This window comes from Salvelinus namaycush, chromosome 20 (genome assembly GCF_016432855.1).
Source record: "Salvelinus namaycush isolate Seneca chromosome 20, SaNama_1.0, whole genome shotgun sequence".
Taxonomy (NCBI): Eukaryota; Metazoa; Chordata; class Actinopteri; order Salmoniformes; family Salmonidae; genus Salvelinus; species Salvelinus namaycush.
The window spans coordinates 35,236,975-35,262,241 of record NC_052326.1 but is presented as its reverse complement, the minus strand read 5'-3'; the positions used below and the strand labels follow the sequence as shown (position 1 = coordinate 35,262,241).

The following is a 25,267-nucleotide window of genomic DNA, read 5'->3' as shown; positions in this document are numbered from 1 at the left end:
GCGAAAGGCTCGGCACACGCATACTCAGGCTGACTGGCTATCGTTCAGACAAATTAGAAATAAGTGCACTCAGGCTACCCCGAAGGCCAAAGTTAGTAACTTTAAGGAGCAGTTCTCGCTCTGTGGGTCTTACCCCAAGAAGTTCTGGAAAACGTTTAAAGACCTGGAGAGTCTTTAACCGTTTATGGAACCCTGACTTGTCCACCGGACGTGCTACCTGTCCCAGACCTGCTGTTTTCAACTCTCTAGAGACCGCAGGAGCGGTAGAGATATTCTTAATGATCGGCTATGAAAAGCCAACTAACATTTACTCCTGATTATTATTTGACCATGCTGGTCATTTATGAACATTTGAACATCTTGGCCATGTTCTGTTATAATCTCCACCCCGGCACAGCCAGAAGAGGACTGGCCACCCCTCATAGCCTGGTTCCTCTCTAGGTTTCTTCCTAGGTTTTGGCCTTTCTAGGGAGTTTTTCCTAGCCACCGTGCTTCTACACCTGCATTGCTTGCTGTTTGGGGTTTTAGGCTGGGTTTCTGTACAGCACTTTGAGATATTAGCTGATGTACGAAGGGCTATATAAAATAAACTTGATTTGATTTGATTTGAGAGTAAACCCTCCTCCTCACAGCTGCCCATGTCCCTTAATGTTGATTATGTGGTTGTTACTGACAAGAAGCACATGGCTGAGCTCTTTAATCACCACTTCATTAAGTCAGGATTCCTATTTGACTCAGCCATGCCTCCTTGCCCGTCCAACATTTCCTCATCTCCCACCCCTTCTAATGCGACTATCCCTGATGCTTCTCCCTATTTTTCCCCTGCCCCGCTACAAAGTTTCTCCCTGCAGGCAGTCACTGAGTGCGAGGTGCTAAAGGAGCTCCTTAAACTTTACCCCAAAAAACCATCTCAGTCAGATGGTTTAGACCCCTTCTTCTTTAAGGTTGCTGCCCCTATCATCGCAAAGCCTATCTCCAACCTTTTTAACCTGTCTCCCCATTCTGTGGAGGTTCCCATTGCTTGGAAGGCAGCCACAGTTCGTCCTTTATTTAAAGGGGGAGATCAAGCTGATCCTAACTGTTATAGGCCTATTTTTATTTTGCCCTGTTTATTAAAAGTGTTGGAAAAACTTGTCAATAATCAACTGACTGGCTTTCTTGATGTCTATAGTATTCTCTCGGGTATGCAATCTGGTTTCCGCTCAGGTTATGGATATGTCACTGCAACCTTAAAGGTCCTCAATGATGTCACCATTGCCCTTGATTCTAAGCTATATTGTGCTGCTATTTTTATTGACCTGGCAAAAGCTTTTGAAACGGTAGACCATTCCATTCTTGTGGGCCGGCTAAGGAGTATTGGTGTCTCTGAGGGATCTTTGGCCTGGTTTGCTAACTACCTCTCTCAAAGAGTGCAGTGAACAAGTCAGAACATCTGCTTTCTCAGCCACTGCCTGTCACCAAGGGAGTACCCCAAGGCTCAAACCTAGGCACCACGCTCTTCTCAATTTTAATCAACAACATAGCTCAGGCAGTAGGAAGCTCTCTCATCCATTTATATGCAGATGATACAGTCTTATACTCAGCTGGCCCCTCCACGGATTGTGTGTTAAATGCTCTACAACAAAGCTTTCTTAGTGTCCAACAAGCTTTCTCTACCCTTAACCTTGTTCTGAACACCTCCAAAACAAAGGTAATAAGGTTTGGTAAGAAGAATGCCCCTCTTCCCACAGGTGTTATTACTAACTCTGAGGGTTTAGAGCTTGAGGTAGTCTCCGCATACAAGTACTTGGGAGTATGGCTAGATGGTGCACTGTCCTTCTCTCAGCACATATCAAAGCTGCAGGCTAAAGTTCTAATCTAGACTTGGTTTCCTCTATCGTCATCGCTCCTCTTTCACCCCAGCTGCCAAACTAATCTTGATTCAGATGACCATCCTATCCATGCTAGATTACGGAGACATAATTTATAGATCGGCAGGTAAGGGTGCTCTCGAGCGGCTAGATGTTCTTTACCAATCGGCCATCAGATTTACCACCAATGCTCCTTATAGGACACATCACTGCACTCTATACTCCTCTGTAAACTGGTCATCTCTGTATCCCTGTCGCAAGACCCACTGGTTGATGCTTATTTATAAAACCCTCTTAAGCCTCACTCCCCCCTATCTGAGATATCTACTGCAGCTCTCATTCTCCACATACAACACCCGTTCTGTCAGTCACATTCTGTTAAAGGTCCCCAAAGCACACACATCCCTGGGTCGCTCCTCTTTTCAGTTCGCTGCAGCTAGCGACTGGAACGAGCTGCAACAAAAACTCAAACTGGACAGTTTTATCTCAATCTCTTCATTCAAAGACTCAATCATGGACACTCTTACTGACAGTTGTGACTGCTTTGTATGATGTATTGTTGTCTCCACCTTCTTGACCATTGTGCTGTTGACTTTGCCCAATAATGTTCGTACCATGTTTTTGTGCTGCTACCATGTTGTGTTGAAACCACATTGTTATCATGTTGTGTTGCTACCATGCTGTGTTGTCACGTGTTGCTGCCTTGTTATGTTGTTGTCTTAAGTCTCTCTTTATGTAGTTTTGTGTTTCTCTTGTTGTGATGTGTGTTTTGTCCAATATTTATATTGTATTTATTTTTTTCATCCCAGCCTCCATCCCCACAGGATGGGGGGTGGTTTTTGGTAGCCCGTCCTTGTAAAAAAGAATTTGTTCTTAACTGACTTGCCTAGTTAAATAAAGGTTAAATAAAAATAAATAAAATGAAAAGAGCGCAACTGGTCCTTGTTTGGGAACACACACACCAAAGCACGCAAAAGGCTGACCAATACAAGGGTTGAAAAATTGGTAGCCATCCGGGCAAATTTGAGGCTTTTTGAGCCTGACAACAAGCCATCCTCAACAAGGTTGGAAAGTGACAGTGAAGATGAGGCCTCAGAGTCTGATGTTCAAGAGGTGGACATTGAGGAGGTCCAGGGAGAAGACATGGAAGCCTGAGAGGAAGACAACCAAAGCTTTAGTTTCCAGACTATCATTTTACAGATGTATGTTGAAAACGTTTTTGAAGATGCGATGGATCATTGGGGATCATTCAATATTCCCTTTTGTTGTTCAGTGAATTCATCCCATGTGAAGATTTAATTAAAGTTCAATTCGTAACTAAATCATTTTTTTTATTTCTATTGGAAGGATTTAATTTGCAATTATGTCTACTTATGATAACGTAATAGGTTTATGTTTCTGTCTTCATATGATATGGTAAATATATCTAATGCAAAAAACATCTACATTTAAATGGTATTAAATTTAATTTGAATATATTTCCGTTAATTCCAATATATTCCCATTAATTCACATATATTCCCATTAATTCCCACGGAAAGTTTCCACCTCTGAATATTCCCCAAAATGTGCAAATCTAATCTTAAGTTTTGAAAATGAATTTCTGTTTATTGTTGTAATGACAGGGTACATTTGCGCAGCAATTGTGTGTGCATGTGCGTGCGCAAGGGTCGCAAATTTTGTACCACTGCTTTTGGGGGGGGTCGCGGTCTAAAAGTTTGAGCACTACTGAGCTAGCGAACAGATTGGTGATTTTCTGTACAGCTATAGGATCGGGTGCAGTGCAAACTTCAAATTGTAGGGAAAGAAGATATCCATAAATATGCAGCTCCAAAAAATGTTTGGTGATCAATAATATTAACTGTTTATTTTGAAAGCTCACCAGCAATGGGGCATCAAGCAAGAATTACAAACATAGGCCTACTGGTCTTTTGGTATGAAGCTTGCATTTGGAATTTGTTGTTGAAATGAATTGTTACATAAAAAAAATATGTTATAGACAAAATAATTAAAAGGTCTGTCTGGTAGCCTCAATAAATAGACAAAGATTTGTAGTTGAACAAGTCATTGCATGCATAGATTTCATTTTTGCTCTTAGAATGCACGACTTGGACTTGACTCGAGACTCGATCCGTTCTACTTGGGACTTGACTTGGACCTTGTAACGCAAGATTTTCTTGTGACTCAAATAATAGTGACTTGGTCCCACCTCTGGTTGTCTTTCTCCCTTTTAAAACATTTAGCAAAGTCTAAATAATCCATGTGAAAAGAATGGATTTTCCACACCAGTACATATGATCACTCCCTTCCTGCTGTTACTGTCTCCAGCATGTGACTGGACATGAACATTTCTCTGGCAGTGTTTTCTCTGAAAGTAGAGCCAAGGTGGTCTGACACAGACTGACAGCAGAAACACAGTAGAAAGACAGTATGTTACAGAGTCACTGTGTGGTTATACTGTATCTGAATAGTGGATGATGGCAGTGAGCCAAAAGGCTCTGGTAGATGGTGGTTGGTCTGAGACTTACCGGATGACTATGAATCAATTATTCCATATTCCATTACAATTGGTGAATGTACTTGGTTGGCATGTAGAAGGCATTTACCTGGCAAGGACAGAGAGAGAGAAGGTGAGAGAGAGAGAAGACCTACCTTGTCCCAGCCTGCCTCCAGCGAGGGCCATCTTTGCACTCCCGAAGCCCAGTTCTCGACACACCACGGACGCTGCCTTTAGGTTCCAGCTGTCATCACAGACGGTGCCCCATTCGCCGTTCTTCAGCACCTCCACTCGCCCGTCTCCTATGTTGGCCCCACCTCTCAGACGCACCAGGGGTTGCTGCGGAAATGATTAATGGTACAACAGTTAGGCCTACTGTTACTGAGAAACAATAGTTCACATTCAGTTGACATACTGTTTTGAATAGGTCCAATGAGACATTTACTTTGAGACATCTGTATGTATTCTTTACTGTAGCAGTCCAAATCGATTTTGTTAGAAGAACCACAAAGACGAACAATATTGTATTGTTTCATACATTTTGGGCTAATTATGACTTATTTTGAGAGAGAGAGGGTTTGAGATCAGTGTACTGTATCTATTCTCTCTTTAGTCCAGAGCTCATGACTCATTAGTAAAGTGTTCCAACACAGTGTTCTACAGCTGGGGTCTCTGTGTTTAATCACTTGTAAACAGAATGTGCACAATGTAGCTGTGTTTGGAGAAATCTAAGAAGAGTGTAAGGACGCTGGGAGACGAGAAGCAAGCACAGGGAGTAAACATTTAATAAATAACGGACATGAAACAAAACACGGACAGCGTCTGGACAGAGGAAACAAAACGACATTAATGCTGTCACGGGGATCAAACTGACGAACAGACAGATATAGAGGGGGCATGCGCGTAACGATGGTGACAGGTGTGCGTAATGATGGGCAGCCTTCTGTAAGGACAGAAGCTGGGAGACGAGAAGTAAGAGGTAGTGAACATTTAATAAATAATGGACATGAAACAAAACATGGACAGCATCTGGACAGGGGAAACAAAACTACATTAATGCTGACACGGGGATCAAACTGAGGAACAGACAGATATAGAGGGGGGAATCAACAAAGTTAAGGAGTACAGGTTAGTCCAATGAAGCGCTGATGCGCGTAACAATGGTGACAGGTGTGCGTAATGATGGGCAGCCTGGTGCCCTCGAGAAAGGGGGAGCAGGGCGCAGGCATGACAAAGAGTCGATTTTACATAACATTAAAGAGATTCTCCGGTATTTTTGTATACTTTTTAGCCAGTAGTTCTGAAAGTAGCGTTCACGAGCCAAAGGTGGTCCCTGAAAATTGCATACTACGTCACATACAGTATGTGCAGATATGCGACCCGTTTCAGGAAACTAGGCGCATGTCGCAAGTCACGACTTCCCAGGTGAGACGTTTCAACGTAAAACATTTATTTTTAATCAAAATGAATTTTTTTGCAGAAATGCCTTCTCGAACATGTCAACTTTCATGGGCCTTAATAAAAAATTGTGATGCTATTTGGAAATCCGAATAAAGTTGTTAAATTACGAGTCTAGTTGGTTTAGCCAAAGAAAAAGTCGGAACCTTCCTGCTAGCCATGATTGGCTGAGATAATGAGTGGGCTGGACATGCCGAGAAATTAGTTACAGATTGGTGTGCAGTGTAGCATCTTGTGTCTATAAAATGAGTTGCTCATTATGCATACATAATCCTTTCTACTGCAGGTTTTTTCAAAAGATATAACGTTAGCCACGGAGAACTGCAAATATGTTGCTACTGCTCTCAATAACATTGCTGCCCTGAATTTATCAGGCGCTATCGACAAAGGTCAATGGGAAAAAGTTGAACGACTACTTTCTGGGGAACGATCGTGCCATGCGGACTCTCTCTGACTCTGAAAAATGAATCAGACGATGAGGAAATCCCTGATTTAGGTAAAAACATTATAATCTAAAAATACATTGTAGAGTCTTCTGATGACAGTGATGGGGAAGAAACGGCGATCAACATGTATGAACTGTGTGTAATGTTAGTGATGTTTTCTCAGAATGCCATTCCGTATTGCTAGTTATAGCCTATTGTTAGGTAGCTAACTAGCAAACATTGATCCTATTTGGTTAACTCTAGCTAGCTATGACAATCAGTTTGTATTGCTAGTACTTTATGGCTTGGGATTATAGTTCATTGTTAAGCTAGCTAGCTAATGTTAATGTTACATGTCTAAACAAAAGACCCCAAGTTAAAGCTTGCTGTTAGCTAGCTAATGTTAGCTGAGGTTAGATGGCTGGCTTGCTAGCTAGCACTAGCTTACGTGTATGAACTGTGTAACGTTACTGATATTTTCTCAGAATGCCATTTCGCATAGCTAGTTATAACCCAATGTTATCTAGCTAACATTGAACTTATTTGGTTTAACTTTAGCTAGCTATGACAGTCAGTTTGTATTGCTAGTACTCTACGGTTTGGACTTATGGTTCATTATTTAGCTTGCTACACGTCTAAACAAAAGACCCCAAGGTAAAGCTTGCTGTTAGCTAGATAACGTTAGCTGACGTTAGATGGCTGGCTAGCTAACATTACGTGTATGAACTGTGTATAGTGATATTTCAAAATACCATTTCGCATCTATTGTATAATAATGCAAAAATATTTGTATCTGGAATTTGTCTTTCAGCATCAGTAGAACACGCCTGACTCTCCTCCACCAGTCATATAAGGAGAATGTTCTAATGCCTCCCATCAAAAAGAGAGCTGGCACAAGCAAGCACAGGTTACACCTGAAGCATGAGGACTTGCAGCATGTGGTGAACTTCATCAACAACTACGCAGAGGATAATGCAGTAGTATTACCAGGATGCCACCCAGGACACAAACACTTTGGCGGAAAGCTGCTGTCATCCCATGTGACAAAAGCAGCAGTGTGGCGTCTCTACAAGGAATCGATGACAACACACATTTTGATTTATTTAATTGACCTCCAACATGATTGGCACTACTTTTATTGATCTCACATTATTTATGTCTCTGGGGGCCCCTACTGAACCAGAAAACAGCCTGGACCTTCACTTCCTGATCACAGGCCACACCAAGTTTGCCCCCGACTGGTGCTTCGGCCTCATCAAGCAGCGCTTCAGAAAGACCAGAGTGAACACTTCGTCTGAGATGCCGGTGTTGTGAAGTACAGCACTGTGACAGGGGTCAACATCCCACAGCTGGTTGGACTGGAGGATGATACGGTGCTGGTGGAAAACTATGGTTGGCAACAACACCTGACTCCGTACTTCAGGCTGCTGCCACAGATCAGCAGTACCAGCACTTTAGGTGAAAATCATTTTCATTGCATTGTATGAGGTTACTCTTCTTATCTAAACTTGGGAGTTAAATTGATGTTGTGCAATGTTATGTCTTCTGATTTAATTTGATTCCCTGTTTAACAGCTTCGATGCTCTGGAGCCTGGTGTTGTTGTCACCAAGGAGCGTTCAGACTGTCAGGACCAAGTTTCAGCTGCTGCGCAATGCTGACTTCCTTCCTCCCATAGATGGTCTGCCTGTACAATCATCGCCAGGGCTGGACACAGCTAGACAAACTCATTTTTTTGAGAAGATCAGGGAGTTTTGCGACGAAGAGGCTATGGACATCACATGTCCTAAACCAAAGTCAAGGGCAGGACAGAAACAGGCTCTCCGAATATAGATTGCCTTGTTCATACGTGGTTCGGACGGACCAGTCAGCACTATCTGCAGTGCCTCTATTCAAATGACTCACACACACCATACTTTGCTGCTACTATTTTTTTTATCCTGCTGCTCAGTCACTTTACCCCTGATTGTATGCATATAATTACCTCGTCTATCACTGATATCGTTATTGATATTGTTCTTGTACATACTGTATATTATTTTATTTATATTGACAATATCTATTTCTTATATTGCTACTATGCAAGTAACCATTTGGCTGTACCGTTTACACCATCTGTAGAGATCCATCCACTTAGGAAGACTTAGCAAAATATTGATACAGTTGAAGTCAGAAGTTTATATACACTTAGGTTGGGGTCATTAAAACTCGTTTTTCAACCACTCCACAAACTTCTTGTTAACAAACTATAGTTTTGGCAGGTCGGTTAGGACATCTACTTTGTGCGTGACACAAGTAATTTTTCCAACAATTGTTTACAGACCGATTATTTCACTTATAATTCACTGTATCACAATTCCAGTGGGTCAGAGGTTTACATACACTGAGTTGACTGTGCCTTTAAACAGCTTGGAAAATTCCAGAAAATTAAGTCATGGCTTTAGAAGCTTCTGATAGGCTAATTGACATCATTTGAGTCAATTGGAGGTGTACCTGTGGATATATTTAAAGGCCTACCTTCAAACTCAGTGCCTCTTTGCTTGACATCATGGGAAAATGAAAAGAAATCATCCAAGACCTCAGAAAAATAATTGTAGACCACAAGTCTGGTTCATCCTTGGGAGAAATTTCCAAACACCTGAAGGTACCACGTTCATCTGTACAAGCAATAGTACGCAAGTATAAACACCATGGGACCACGCAGCCGTCATACCGCTCAGGAAGGAGACGCGTTCTGTCTCCTAGAGATGAATGTACTTTGGTGCGAAAAGTGCAAATCAATCCCAGAACAGCAAAGGACCTTGTGAAGATGCTGGAGGAAACAGGTACAAAAGTATCTATAGCCACAGTAAAACTGTGATAAAGCGCGAGAGCAGGGAGAGAGAGGTGCCGCTATAGCAGGTGGGGGAGGGTCCGTACTGTGAGCGAGTGACACAGGGAGCAGGGAGGGAGAGATGACAGACAGCAACCAACCAACAAGCCGACTCGCACTATAATAGACTAATAGCTGACATAGCTAGGTTATTTATCATCAAATATGAATACATAGTACCTTAGCTAGCTAGGCTAAAAGAGGCTGCAGTGCATGCACTTTCTCATCTTACAGTTACAAATAACAACTCCATTCAGAATATTAAGTAGCAGCCCAAATGTTGGCTCTTGGTCATTGTAGCCTCTCATTCTCCTTTAAATTTGAATTCTGTCATTTTAATTCCATCTTCCATTGATTAGATATCTCCTAACTTTTGCCACACACAGAGGCTGCTTTGATGACCAACAACAACAACAAGCTACACGCGGCACACTTGTAAAAAGCAAGAGCAGCAGCATAAATTATAACATTTCTCTCTCAGTCATGTTCGGATTGGTATGGGCCTTTCCGGACAAGTCACTTAAAATTACACATACCCGAGACCTGTGACAATCATATCACCTGTAACATGTGACATTATTTAGAATTCTGGATCCGGACCCGCTCGGGTCTCAGGTATTCGGGTACAGGTGGATCCATGAAGACCTTTAGCTCATTGGCTTGAACTCGAATTGTTAGGGGGCTGGCCCACGTGGGGAAAATTTTGGGGAAAATGGCGGAGCACAGCTTCCAGAAAAACATTCGCTTTCAAACTAGGGATTTCGTGGCTAATTCTACTCATATATTATGCACGTATGAACAACACATTGACACATCCAGCCCAAAGTAGTCGCCAAAGTTCCGAAGCATGTCTTTAACAACTCTCCTAGGGTCTTGTTCTTCATAATTTTCTCCTCTTCTGAATGCTTTCAATTTCAATACAAGATACAAGGCCAGAGACAGCTCAAACTGTAGTATTCACATCTCTATCATATCATAAACTCTCTCTCGTTCCAGATGATTCAACCTACCTCCACCCTGTAGGCCTTGCTGAAGCCCTGGGCGTGGCTGGGAGCAAATGCCCGTCCTGGGACACAGCTCACCACCACAGGCATCCCCTTCTCACAGGTGGCGTTTCCCTTCAGCTCCACCTTGCGGCCCAGCTTACAGCCATGCAGGCTGGCCTCGTTCCCCGTGCAGTTCACCCCGAAGTCCCAGTAGTTCTTCTTCCTCCGCTTGGCCAGCAGCCTGAGACAGGAGAACAAGACTTTGAATTGAGTTGATTTGGATTTTGTTGAAGTGCACTAAATTAAAATGGTTATTTTCTAATTTTAGCCTGCTGTGAAAACATGATCTTCTCTACAGTACCTGATGAGTAAACATTATACAAACAACCTTGTTTTTTAAAATACATAAAACACTTACAGAAATATTACCCTACCCTTCCTGAATAAAGATGTTGTCCGGTTCAACTTGGGAGTTTTAGACGTATTTATTGACGGTTTTAAGAGCAAGGTTGTGCCCATCTGCACCTTGTGCTAAAAGTACAATGTCTTCTAGAATTGGCTAACCCCACTGTACAGCACATTTTAGGTTAACTCAACCGTGTTGATAATGAGTATAATCATCTTGTCTGGCAGGTTGATGAAGGTGAGGAGTGCTAATATTAACATTTACTAGCTGACCCTCCTGACTCCTGCTCTCATAGCCTGTAAAAGATGAAGGAACTCAGAAGTCCACAGCTGAAGGAGTGAGTCCATAGTAATGGACTAGTAATAGTAAAGCTGAATGAGTTAGTCCATAGTAATGTTCTAGTAATATTAAGGCTGAATGAGTTAGTCCACAGTAATGTACTAGTAACAGTAAGGCTGAATGAGTTAGTCCACAGTAATGTACTAGTAATATTAAGGCTGAATGAGTTAGTCCACAGTAATGAACTAGTAACAGTAAAGCTTACTTGTAGACTTTAGTGTTGTATCCTTTCTCTCCAGGAAAGCCGTACATCCCACAGATGACCCTGTTGTTCATCTCTGTCCACTCTTCGTCACAGATCTGTCTCCACTTCCCCCCGTCCTTCACCTCCAGGTAGCCCTCTGTGATGGGGACCCTTTTACGCTGGGAGGAGATAGCCCGGATACGCACCTCTTCTAGCTGGACATTCAGACTCTGCAGATAAAATGATATACATAGATCCTGGATCATCCACAGTCAAATTCCATCAGTTATTATTTCACGTGAAGATTATCAATGAAACAAATTTCATTTGCTTCAGGACATAGTATGGAGCCCTTCTTTTTCATTTTTGAGAGCATATTTGCCTTAAAACTGCACTGCTTTAGTTAACCCTATATCAATGTCTGGAATTTGTTTTGCTCTGTCAGCAACGTGACCAGAGAAGTGAGTTCAGGGTGAAGGAACATACATCAACAGATGGACTTCTCAACATGGAGATAACCTTTAACCACACACATCATCAATCTATTATATAGAAATATTGGTGAAGTTTCTGTTCCCGTAGGCCTATGTTACGCAACTTTTGAGAAAGTAAATAAGACATTGATAATATGAGTGATTGGACTAGGGGAATGACATGTGCATACTCAATAATTAAATTAATTGATCTTCTCTCAATCATAATCAATCAGTAAAATACCAAGAGGTGGTGCTGCAAAAACACGTAAAAAGTCACGCTTTTATGCTATCTTGATTGAACATGACAAAAATTAAGAATTGCTTGCCCCTTTCACCAAGCTACAATAACAGTCAAAACAAAAGCTGTTGCCTGAAGGCTGAGGAAGGCTGAGTGTGGTCCTCTCCTACCTCTGGTCAATGTTAACCCTAACCCTATACTATGGGTCTATAAACCCAACTGGTCAGTAGGGGGGTCATGGTCCTCAATTATCCTCCTCTGTCTGTCCTGAGGAACCTTAAAGGAGAGTGGCGTCTTCACCTTTGACCTCTAGGTTGCGTGCGAAGACTGCTCTATGCTCCCTCACGCATCCATGTTATAGACCTCTGACTGTTCAGCCCCCTATTAAAGTCCATACATCCATAGACCCACAGTCTAACTCCTGGCTGGAATGTAATGTGTATTGTGAGGACACGAAGTGATTGAGTGCCAACCCTTTAACAACTGCTTTGCTAAGCCATGAATGCTGAGCTCAGCCTTTTCTCCAACAACCCAGTCATCTCGCCCCTGGAGAAAGCCAGTCCAACATTTCTGTGTGAAGCCAGAAACATTAGCTTTGAATGAAAATGGGAGTATATTTCCTGGTGTCAGCATCGGGGAATGTTCGGATCGCCTCAACACCAATGTAGCGGTGGAGGGAAAGACGTGACTGAATCAGAGACCCCAGTCACCCGACTACTGACCACAGTGGCGAGAGAGGAGAGAGAAGACAGTCTTTCATAAATGTAATCACGACAGTCACGGTATGACTGTGAGTTTCCATCAGAACAGCAGAGCAAGGCAGGGTTAGTGTGGTCATGTGGTCATGGACAGAGGGCCTTGAAAGGACTCGGAGGTTCTAGCCGCAAAGTGGGCAAGGATTCTCTCTAACTTTAAACTGTCTCATCAAATAAATTACGAAAAATATTAATAATATTACACCCATGAGGCCACTAGAGGGCGATTTGATCATTTGACTGCATGAAAGGGGTCCGAATGTAGAAATCATGCTTATCAAATATGCAAACTTAATTTTGGGAAGTTTCAGACATTAATGTCTCAAAACTACTGACCTTTATAAATCACAAGATTTACATGATTTCACCGACAGACAAGGTAACCCTGTTTCTAGCAGCATTTTTATGCATTTATTTCTGTTATTTCTTAAGTTATTTCCTCAGAACGTTTCTTGTATTATTACCTACCGCTGGAAAGATCTGAGGTCATTCACCAGAAATTCAAGCAGAAATTTGACTTCCCTGACCTGGATCCTTAGTTTAAACTTTGCGAGGCAGCTCTATTTATCTCAGGGGCTGCACTAAAATGCAGACACCATAGAAGAGGTAGAAGGAGGCCCTAGTCAGACTCAGGCGGCATGCATACCATCCACCGCTTCCGAGTATATTACTTGCTAGCGTTCAGTCCCTGGACAATAAAATAGACGAGCTCAGGGTGAGGATCTCCTTCCAGAGAGACATCAGGGACCGTGACATACTCTGTTTTACGGAATCATGGCTCTCTCCGGAAATATTATCCCTATCCATTCAGCCAGTGGGGTTCTCTGTTCATCGCGCTGACAGGAAGAAAAGAAAGAACTCTCAGGGAAAAACAAAGGTGGAGGAGTTTTTTTACATGATTACTGCGACGTCTCTTAAGGAACTACACTGGACTATGTCCAAACTAGAAACTGCATATCCTGACGCCGCATTTACTGTAGCTAGGGACTTTAATAAAGGACATCTGAGGAAAACGCTACCGAAATTCTATTAACACATCTACTGTGCTACAAGCGCAACACAGACCCTGGATCATTGCTACCCTCCCTACTGGGGCGGCTACAAGGCCTTCCCAAGCCCTCCCTTCAGCAAATCAGATCACGCCTCCATTCTGCTCCTCCCCACCTATAGGCAGAAACTTAAACAGCATGCTCCCATGGCAAGGATGTTGGTCTCCCCAATCAATTGTTTTAATCTTGTGGATGGGGAAATGTTCAGGGTCGCCCCGGTGAATAGAATCAATGTATACACTGACTCGGTAACTGGGTTCATCAGGAAGTGCATAGAGGATGTTGTTCCCACTGTGGCGAATAGAACTTATCCAAACCAAAAACTGTAGATGGCAGCATTTGGGCAAAACTGAAAGTGTGAACCACTGCATTTAACTATAGCAAGGTGACTTGGAACATGAACGTGTAAAACCGACCAGCTATGACATCCATAAGGCAATCAAAGAGGATGACTATTGCCTGGTAGCACTCACTTCTGTCATAATGAAGTGCTTTGAGAGGCTAGTTGAGAACCATATCACCTTTGCATATCGCCCCAACAGATGGACGCAATCGCCATTGTACTGCGCACTGCCTTATCCCACCTCGACTCCACCTCAGCGTTCAACACCATAGTGCCCTCCAAGCTCATCACTAAGCTCAGGGCCCTGGGTCTGAACCCTTCCCTGTGCAACTGGGTCCTGGACTTCCTGATGGGCCGACCCCTAGTGGTGAAGGTAGGCAAAAACACCTCCACCTCTCTGATCCTCAACACGGGGGCTCCACAGGGATGCGTGCTCAGTCCCCTCCTGTACTCCCTGTTCACACATGACTAGGGCTATTGCGGTGACCATATTACTGCCACACCAGAAGTCATGGGTCATGACCGCAGTAAAATTCCACGTGATCGTTGAGTCACGGTAATCTCCTCTTATGCACTGTGGTCATGTGATAGTACCCAACTCACTAATGACCATCAGGTCGCTAATGGCCTGGTACTCAGGGCTCTATCGTCCCTCTAACCACTTTGATATCAATGCAAATGTAATCGAAAATCATATCAACACTTATCATTAAAACAGTATCATGCTTTTATAATTCACCTCACTATGATTGATTAATTTGAAGAAAGAAGTTCAACAACAGGTTGAAAGTGAGTGGAAAACATGGTGGTTGTGAATGTTGTTTCAAAGCCTAACACAACAAAATGGACAGCGCTTTCTTAGGTGATTCAAAACACCCATAGGCATATTATAACTTAAGCATACATATTAACCTATATATGAGCCCAAGCCCCCAAAAAAAACAGAATTAAAATAATGATTGTGCCGTTATACAATACATAGCCTACCGCATATTACGCATTGCAGAAAAATATTTGGTACATAATTGGTCTAAACAATTTATAGTAATCGCCTTTGAGTGTGGACTGTATTATTATACATATTGCAAGGACTGGTTACCTTATGATACACTCCAAACGTTCTATCCATGAGCCTGGGAGAGAACGTATAGGCTTAACGATGCTGTTGGTTCATTGATTGTACAGGGCTGCTTACAGAGTTAGCCTACAATTATAGTGATTTTGAATAACGTAGTAATACGGCATTTTTTATATTTAAAAAACATTGACTTCTCAATGTGGAAATGGTGGTACTAGTGGACGGGACATGTCCTCATGTAAGTTAAGCTTTTTTAATACAATACCCTAGTGATTACTCAACCATTTCCACAGCAGCCATTTGGAATAGGGCAGAATGTTTTTCTGACTGGGTTCCCCGTCCGTCTGTGTCTGTGTGAACGTGAAGCAGGCGTGAAGCAGGCCACGGTCATTCCAGTAATTGAAAAAGCCTGAAAACGACTTTCCTCTTATTCCCCCCTGCTTGACCATGCTTCACATTGGAATAACACGTGCATGTCTACTCGTACTCACTCTCTGCGTGGTCTGCTGAAAGGTGTTCACGGTTTTCAGGGATACAGTATTTTCAACTTAACTTGTGTTTCCCATGAAAAACAGAAGTGGGGACTCCACTCAGGCTAGGTTAACTCGTACTAAATATAGGAAAATGTATGTTAATCATGCTGCCGCAGTTTAGTAGCGGATGGCCTAGTCAGAAAAAAATACCTTCTTTGAAATTGCTTTCACATATGCCTCTAGCCCTGCCATTTCATAGGCCTTCACTCTAACTGACTGGAACGAGTGTGTGTGTGTGTGTGTGTGTGTGTGTGTGTGTGTGTGTGTGTGTGTGTGTGTGTGTGTGTGTGTGTGTGTGTGTGTGTGTGTGTGTGTGTGTGTGTGTGTGTGTGTGTGTGTGTGTGTCTGTGTGCGTGTGAATTTGTGTGTTTGGCATCTGGAATATCTACTCTTGTGTAACTATCCCGCGAGACAGAAAGTACAAAGAAAACAGTAGAAACCCTTGACACATGCCTAGACTAGGCCCACTGCTCAATACCCCCATAACCCCCACTCACACAAGCCCAGCAGGGCCAAGTCTCATCAATCCTACCAGCAGACTAAACCATTGTGTCTAGTCAGTGGAAAGCACCCCACACAGAGCACATCGCTTCATTCCATTCTGACACTGCTCTTACAGCCTCGATGAGTCAATGGTGAATTGAGAAGTAGTAGTGAAAAAAGTAATGCCAATTATATCAAATCTGTTATCAAATCTAATATTAGCCTTATCACCATTATTTGTATGTAGTAGACATACACTTTCATTTAAAAACAGGAGGAATTGTAACGGATTTCCTCTTCGTCTGAGGAGGAGTAGCAAGGATCGGACCAATGTGCAGCGTGGTAAGTGTCCATAATGAGAATATTTAATAAATCCACAGAACACTGAACAAAATAACAAAAGTACAAACAAACAACCGAAACAGTCCCGTATGGTGCAAACACTAACACAGGAAACAACCACCCACCAAAACAGAATAGAAAACAGGCTACCTAAATATGGCTCCCAATCAGAGACAACGACTGACACCTGCCTCTGATTGAGAACCATACTAGGCCAAACACATAGAAATATAACAACAGAACAAAACATAGAATGCCCACCCCAACTCACACCCTGACCAACTAAAATAAAGACATAAAAAAGGAGCTAAGGTCAGAACGTGACAGTACCCCCCCCCCCCCAAAGGTGCGGACTCCGGCCGCAAAACCTGAACCTATAGGGGAGGGTCTGGGTGGGCATTTCACAGCGGTGGCGGCTCTGGTGCGGGACGTGGACCCCACTCCACCATAGTCTTGGCCCACTTATGTGGCGCCTTTGGAGCGGCGACCCTCGCCGCCGACCTCGGACTGGGAACCCTTGCAGCGGGCCCCGAATAGATGGGAGACTCCGGCGGCGCCGGAGTGAAGGGCGGCTCCGGCAGCGCCGGCGTGATGGACGGCTCCGGCAGCTCCTGACTGACGGACGGCTCCGGCAGCTCCTGACTGACGGGCGGCTCTGGCAGCTCCTGACTGACGGGCGGCTCCGGCAGCTCCTGACTGACGGACGGCTCCGGCAGCTCCTGACTGACGGGCGGCTCCGGCAGCTCCTGACTGACGGGCGGCTCCGGCAGCTCCTGACTGACGGGCGGCTCCGGCAGCTCAGGACTGACGGGCGGCTCCGGCAGCTCAGAACAGACGGGCGGCTCCGGCAGCTCAGGACAGACGGGCGGCTCCGGCAGCTCAGGACAGACGGGCGGCTCTGGCCTGGAGACAGACAGCCTGGTGCGTGGCGCTGCCACAGGACCCACCAGGCTGGGGAGACATACAGTAGGCCTGGTGCGTGGAGGAGGCACCTGATGGACCGGACTGTGGGGGAGCACTGGAGCCCTAGTGCGCAGCCTTGGCACCACTACTCCAGGCTGGATGTCCACTTTAGCCCGGACCCTCCAGAGTGCAGGCACAGGTTGAACCGGGCTGTGGGTGAGCGCTGGAGATCTGGTGCATACTACTCGCACCTCTCCCTTAGGCTCAATGCCCACATTCGCCCGGCACGGGCGGAGTGCAGGCATAGGACGCACTGCACCCTCCCAGCGCCCCGGAGACACAGCACGCAGAGCCGGCGCAGGATACCCTGGGCCGAAACGGCGTACCGGAGACCAGACACGCTGAGCCGGCACAACACGCCCTGGCTGGATGCCCACTCTCGCATGGCACTGGCCTATAGCGCTCCGGGCTATGGACGCGTACTGGCGACACCATGCGCTTGACCGCATAACACGGTGCCTGATCAGTAACGTGCTGCTTACGATAAGCACGAGGAGTGGGCTCAGGTCTCCAACCTGACTCTGCCACACTCCCCGTGTGCCCCCCAAATTTTTTTTGGGGGGGGGCTGCCTCTTGTGCCTGTCGCGCTGCAGTGCTACCTTCTCATATCGCCGCCGCTCAGCTTTCGCTGCCTCCAGTTCTTCCTTGGGGCGGCGATATTCCCCAGCCTGTGCCCAGGGTCCCTTGCCATCTAGTATCTCCTCCCATGTCCATGAGTCCAGATTGCACTGCTCCCGTTTACCACGCTGCTTGGTCCGGTGTTGGTGGGTGTTTCTGTAACGATTCTCGTTGGTGGAAGGAGAGGAGGAACAAAATGCAGCGTGGTAAGTGTTCATCATATTTAATTAAAACTGAACACTACACAAAACAACAACGAGGAAAAACGAAAATGAAACACTTCTGCCAGGTGAACATACACTAAACAGAAAACAACCACCCACCAAAACACAATAGAAAACAGGCTACCTAAATATGTCTCCCAATCAGAGACAACGACTGACACCTGCCTCTGATTGAGAACCATACTAGGCCAAACACATAGAAATATAACAACAGAACAAAACATAGAAAAACAACATAGAATGCCCACCCCAACTCACGCCCTGACCAACTAAAATAAAGACATAAAAAAGGAACTAAGGCCAGAACGTGACAGGAATATAACTAACAAGTGGAGTCTTGTTAGCAACAGAGCCTTTCCAAGAATCCTAGCCGCTACCCCCTATGCCTAAGCAGTCCTGAAAAATAAGTCTGAAAGACTTCACATTAACTTCCACATCTTGTTGTTGCCTCACCTCATTTACACTATGATAACAACAGTACATAAGGCCAGGGTTGTTTATGAATGCAACATGCCAAGCATGGATGAAAACATGAGAAACAACATCATTGCTTGCTAGCTATGCATCACAACTCGGGGAAAGTCCTAAACCTTGAGGGATTTGGGACAGCTGTCGTACATGTGAGACGTTAGGGAAGGCAATAAAGAAGGACATTCAAATCAAATCAAATTGTATTAGTCACATGTGCCGAATACAACAGGTGTAGACCTTACTTACGAGCCCCTAACCAACAATGCAGTTTAAAAAATAAAATAAAAAATATATACATTAACGTTCAAAAGTTTGGGGTCACTTAGAAATGTCCTTGTTTTTGAAAAAAAAGCCTTTTTTTGTCCATTAAAATAACATTAAATTGATCAGAAATACAGTGTGGACATTGCTAATGTTGTAAATGACAATTGTAGCTGGAAATGACTTATTTTTTATGGAATATCTACATAGGTGTACAGAGGCCCATTATCAGCAACCTGTGTTCCAATGGCATGTTGTGTTAGCTAATCCAAGTTTATCATTTTAAAAAGCTAATTGATCATTAGAAAACCCTTTTGCAATTATGTTAGCACAGCAAAAAAATGTTGTTCTGATTAAAGAAGCAATACAACTGTCCTTCTTTAGACTAGTTAAGTATCTGGAGCATCAGCATTCGTGGGTTCGATTACAGGCTCAAAATGGCCAGAAACTTTCTTTTAAAAGTCGTCAGTCTATTCTTGTTCTGAGAAATTGTGGCTATTCCGTGCGAGAAATTGATCTCGTACAACGCTGTGTAGTACTCCCTTCACAGAACAGTGCAAACTGGCTCTAACCAGAAGAGAAAGAGGAGTGGGAGGCCCCGGTGCACAACTGAGCAAGAGGACAAGTACATTAGAGTGTCTAGTTTGAGAAACAGACACCTCACAAGTCCTCAACTGGCAGCTTGATTAAATAGTACCCACAAAACACCAGTCTCAATGTCAACAGTGAAGAATCGACTCCAGGACGCTGGCCTTCTAGGCAGAGTTGCAAAGAAAAAGACATGTCTCAGACTGGCCAATAAAAAGAAAGGATTAAGATGGGCAAAAGAACACAGACACTGGACAGAGGAAGATTGGAAAAAAGTGTTATGGACTGAGAAATCAAAGTTTGAGGTGTTCGGATCACAAAGAAGAACATTCGTTAGACGCAGAAAAAATGAAAAGATGCTGGAGGAGTGCTTGACGCCATCTGACAAGCATGGCAATGTGATGGTCTGGGGGTGCTTTGGTGGTGTTAAAGTGGGAGATTTGTACAGGGTAAAAGTTATCTTGAATAAGGAAGGCTATCACTCCATTTTGCAACACCCATGTGGACGGCACTTAATTGGAGCCAATTTCCTCCGACAACAGGACAAAGACCCAAAGCACAGCTCCAAACTATGCAATAACTATTTAGGGAAGAAGCAGTCAGCTGGTATTCTGTCTATAATGGAGTGGCCAGCACAGTCACCGGATCTCAACCCTATTGAACTGTTGTGGGAGCAGCTTGACTGTATGGTACGTAAGAAGTGCCCATCAAGCAAATCCAACTTGTGGGAGGTGCTTCTGGAAGCATGGGGTGAAATCTTTTCAGATTACCTCAACAAATTGACAACTAGAATACGGTCTGCAAGGCTGTAATTGCTGCAAATGGAGGATTCTTTGACGAAAGCAAAGTTTGAAAGACACAATTACTATTTCAATTAAAAATCATTATTTATAACTTTGTCAACGTCTTGACTATATTTCATTTTGCAACTAATTTCATGTATGTTTTCATGGAAAACAAGGACATTTCAGTCAATGTGCGGGGGCACTGGTTAGTCGAGGTAATTGAGGTAATATGTACATGTAGGTAGAGTTATTAAAGTGACTATGCATAGATGATAACAACAGAGTAGCAGCGGTGTAAAAGAGGGGGGGCAATGCAAATAGTCTGGGTAGCCATTTGATTAGATGTTCAGGAGTCTTATGGCTTGGGGGTAGAAGCTCTTTAGGAACCTCTTGGACCTAGACTTGGCGCTCCAGTACCGCTTGCCGTGCGGTAGCAGAGAGAACAGTCTATGACTAGGGTGGCTGGAGTCTGACAATTGCTAGGGCCTTCCTCTGACACCGCCTAGTATAGAGGTCCTGGATGGCAGGAAGCTTTGCCCCAGTGATGTACTGGGCCGTACGCACTACCCTCTGTAGTGCCTTGCGATCGGAGGCCGAGCAGATGCCATACCAGGCAGTGATGCAACTTGTCAGGATGCTCTCGATGGTGCAGCTGTAAAACCTTTTGACGATCTGAAGACCCATTCCAAATCTTTTCAGTCTCCTGAGGGGGAATAGGTGTTGTCGTGCCCTCTTCACGACTGTCTTGGTGTGCTTGGACCATGTTAATTTGTTGGTGATGTGGACACCAAGGAACTTGAAGCTCTCAACCAGCTCCACTACAGCCCCGTCGATGAGAATGGGGGCGTGCATGGTCCTCCTTTTCCTGTAGTCCACAATCATCTCTTTTGTCTTGATCACACTGAGGGAGAGGTTGTTGTCCTGGCACCACACGGCCAGGTCTCTGACCTCCTCCCTATAGGCTGTCTCGTCGTTGTCGGTGATCAGGCCTACCACTGTTGTGTCATCTGGAAACTTAGTGATGGTGTTGGAGTCGTGCCTGGCCGTGCAGTCATGAGTGAACAGGGAGTACAGGAGGAGACTGAGCACGCACCCCTGAGGGGCCCGCGTGTAGAGGATCAGCATGGCGGATGTGTTGTTACCTACCCTTACCACCAGGGAGCGGACCGTCAGGAGGTCCAAGATCCAGTTGCAGAGGGAGGTGTTTAGTCCCAGGGTCCATAAGCTTATTGATGAGCTTTGAGGGCACTATGGTGTTGAACGCTGAGCTGTAGTCAATGAATAGCATTCTCACATAGGTTTTCCTTTTGTCCAGGTGGGAAAGGGCAGTGTGGAGTGCAATAGAGATTGCATCACCTGTGGGCGGTATGGAAATTGGAGTGGGTCTAGGGTTTCTGAGATAATGGTGTTGATGTGAGTCATGACCAGCCTTTTAAAGCACTTCATGGATACAGATGTGAGTACTATGGGTCGGTAGTCATTTAGGCAGGTTACCTTAGTGTTTTTGGGCACAGGGATTATGATGGTCTGCTTAAAACATGTTGGTATTTCAGACTCAGACAGTGAGAGGTTGAAAATGTCTGTGAAGTCACTTGCCAGTTGGTCAGCGCATGCTCGCAGTACACGTCCTGGTAATCCGTCTGGCCCTGCGGCCTTGTGAATGTTTACCTGTTTAAAGGTCTTACTCACATTGGCTGCAGAGAGCATTATCACACAGTCTTCCGGAACAGCTAGTGCTCTCATGCATGTTTCAGTGTGATTTGCCTCGAAACGAGCACAGAAGTAGTTTAGCTCGTCTGGTAGGCTCGTGTCACTGGGCAGCTCTCGGCTGGGCTTCCCTCTGTAGTCTGTAATGGTTTGCAAGCCCAACCACATCCGACGAGCGTCAGAGCCAGTGTAGTACGATTCGATCTTAGTCCTGTATTGACACTTTGCTTGTTTGATGGTTCGTCGGAGAGCATAGCGGGATTAAGATCGAATCGTACTACGAAGGGCATAACTTCCGGGATAGAGTCCCGCTCCTTGAAAGTGGCAGCTCTGGGGCGATTGGAGGGACGCCATGTGCGACTGACGTGTTTTACGTTTGCTCCCGCGGTATTCTTAAAGTTTATGTGAATTTTGCAGCAGAACCATATTTATTTTCAAATATTCGTTTGGTGATCCCTTTCCGTAAAAACCAAGACTACTTTGCTTTCGAATGTCAGCATGTCGACGAAACATAAGGCCAAAAGCATGACTTTGAGAAAACCCGGCCTACAAGACCCACTCTCATCACCGCCCTCTCCTGAGGGCGTCATTTATGCCCAGCAAACGTTCAGCGTTGCGCACACATAGTTTTTTGGTCTTGGTTGTAAGTTGTCTCAGCATCAAACTAGACAATTATTATTATTATATATTTTTTTTTTTTGATTGTCTTACTACGATTTCCTTACTTCAAATTAGGTTTTTGGCTGAGAACCTTTATACATTTGATTTATTTTCTCTCTCAATGCCTGTTATAAGACTGGGAATATAATTATATACATCTACAAGTGGTGCTTTTGTAATTTCGTTTGCACAAGGGATTCACTTTTATTTTTTATTTTTCTCTCTTTTTGCTGTTTGATCCACTAACACAAAACGCGACTTTAAAGAGCGGGACTGTGGGTTTAGGTTTGTGACGTAGAAGTCCGTCACTGGCCGCGGGCAGCATTTGGTTCTTTAACGCACGCACACATTCATCACTCCTCCCTGCTCCTTTATAAGATAAGTTAACAATGTGGGTCGACACACAAATTAACTTCTGTCTTAGTACATACATTTCACACTTGCCAGTGTTCATATTTAAGATATGCAATATTTATTATACTTATCAATCTTGTGGATGAGCGCTTTGTTTGTTTGTTCTGTTCCTCTCTCTCTCCATCTCTGTAGCTTCCGGGTATGCTGGAAAAGAACCCGAGCTAAGGGAATTGGGCTGACTTTATAGTGCCTGTCCCAAATGGCTCATTAATGTAAATTGCATATTGAAAGATACTGTCAGTAGTGATGTAATGTTGCGATATTGTTTAAAAACGTGTTGCAATGTATATCCTTTAGTATGTTTAGTTAATGGAAAATGTAGGTTTGACTAGGTAATTGCTTAATTAATTAGGGTAGTAATTGTTCTGAGGGGAGGGACTAGCCTTACAAAAGGAGCCTCTCTTTCAGTTCATGGGGAGGCATTTTGGATCGAGCTGTGGATGGGGCAGGATTGTTTTTAAGCTGTCCCATAAGGTAGACGTTTGATGGCAGTACTGTTGTTTTTGTTCCGGAATCACCTTGTAAATAAACACCTTTGCACAGAAGAACTTTTGCGGCTCCGCCATCTTTTTATTTTGATAGAGGTTAGGTTTTCCAGTTTAGCCTTCTGGCCTACTCTACGTGACAAGGTTTAAGACCGCACTCTCACAGACATACTGTGCGAAGAGAACATGTTCTATTTAGGCTTGTACCTCGTTTGGGGAGGTACTGTCTGGGATGGGGGGAAAGGGTGGGGGGGGTCCAAACATCTTGCACCGTACATTATTACTCTGAGACAAGTTATTCTGGGGTTGTTGGGCGCTCATTGCTTTTCCACTCTATGCTCTAATGACAGGGTTGTATAACGGGAATGCCCAGGGTGGCCGAAATAATGCGATCAAGTACATTTCGTGGAACATCAAAGGGGTTAACAACCCTGTGAAGCGTTAGAGGGTGTTGAGACACTTAAAGGGTTTGAATGCAAATTTTGCATTTCTACAAGAGACTCACTTGAGGACTGGTGAGCATTTTAGGATGCGTAGGGACTGGGTTGGTCAAGTGTTCCACTCTAACTTTCATAGTAAATCAAGAGGTGCTGCCATTTTGGTTGATAAATCTACTCCCTTTGTAGCTTCTGAGGTTATTGCTGATCCTAAGGGACGATACGTCATAGTAACCGGTAAACTGTTTTCTACCCCTCTTGTTTTGGCTAGTGTTTATGCTTCCAATTAGGATGACCCAAGTTTAATTTCTTCCTTTTTATCTGCTATACCCAATTTAGATTCTCATTTGTTGATTTTAGGGGGGATTTCAACTGTAAAATGTCCCCAATTCTTGACAAGTCCTCACAAAGAACTACAGGCCCATCTAAATGTGCCCTACTTATTCAATCTTTTCTTCAGAAATATGCTATGTTTGAGGCCTGGCGTTTCCTACATCCTACGGATAGACAGTATTCCTTTTATTCTCATGTTCATCAAACATACTCCCGGATTGATTACTTCTTTTTGGACAAAAAACTTCTGCCTAACCTTCGGCGGTGTACTTACGAGAGTATTGTTATTTCTGACCATTCACCATTAGTGCTTGAACTAGAGTTTCCCCAGCGACCTCCTATGTGTTATCAATGGCGTCTTAACCCCATTTTACTCTCAGATAAGGAGTTTGTCAATTTCATTTCTTCTGAAATCACCTTATTCCTAGAAACTAATTCAACACCAGGTATGTCCTGCTCTACCATATGGGAGTCCCTCAAAGCATACCTACGTGGCCAAATTATTTCTTATACAGCCAACCAAAACAAAGTTTGCTCTCAGCGACTTCGGGACCTAAGCGAATCCATAGCCACATTGGATGAGAAATATGCTACGGATCCTTCCTCTGATCTGCATAAAGAGCGCCAACTACTCCAATTTGAATTTGATGAGCTTTCTACCAGGCAAGCTGAACAGTTACTCTTGCGAGCTCGGTACAGAGTGTATGAACAAGGCGACAAGGCCAGTAAACTCCTTGCACATCAGATCCGTAAATCTGAGGCCTCACGTTTAATCCCACAAATAAGGACCCCGTCTGGTGCCACCACAGTTATACATAAAGAGATCAATGATCAATTCAAACAATTTTACTCTGCGCTATACACCTCTGAATCCCCTCAAGACCCTTTGCTGATTGATTCCTTCTTTAATGGCTTGAATATGCCTTCAATTGATACAGACTCCCATGACTGTCTAGAAGAAGAATTTACACCTGACGAGATTGCAACAGCAGTGTCCGCAATGAAAAGT

The 25,267-nt window shown here is 44.0% G+C and overlaps 1 protein-coding gene across 1 annotated transcript in view; it reads right to left on the bottom strand.

Moving 5' to 3' along the window:
* Positions 1 to 25,267, bottom strand: part of LOC120064786 (lysyl oxidase homolog 2A-like) — a 54,446-nt gene that overhangs the window by 18,710 nt on the left and 10,469 nt on the right. Inside the window, exons 3-5 of the mRNA XM_039015390.1 lie at positions 11,037 to 11,245; positions 10,111 to 10,327; positions 4,503 to 4,686 (exon numbers count right to left, since the gene is read on the bottom strand). Coding sequence (XP_038871318.1) covers positions 4,503 to 4,686; positions 10,111 to 10,327; positions 11,037 to 11,245 — 610 coding nt within the window. The remainder of the gene's footprint in view (positions 1 to 4,502; positions 4,687 to 10,110; positions 10,328 to 11,036; positions 11,246 to 25,267) is intronic.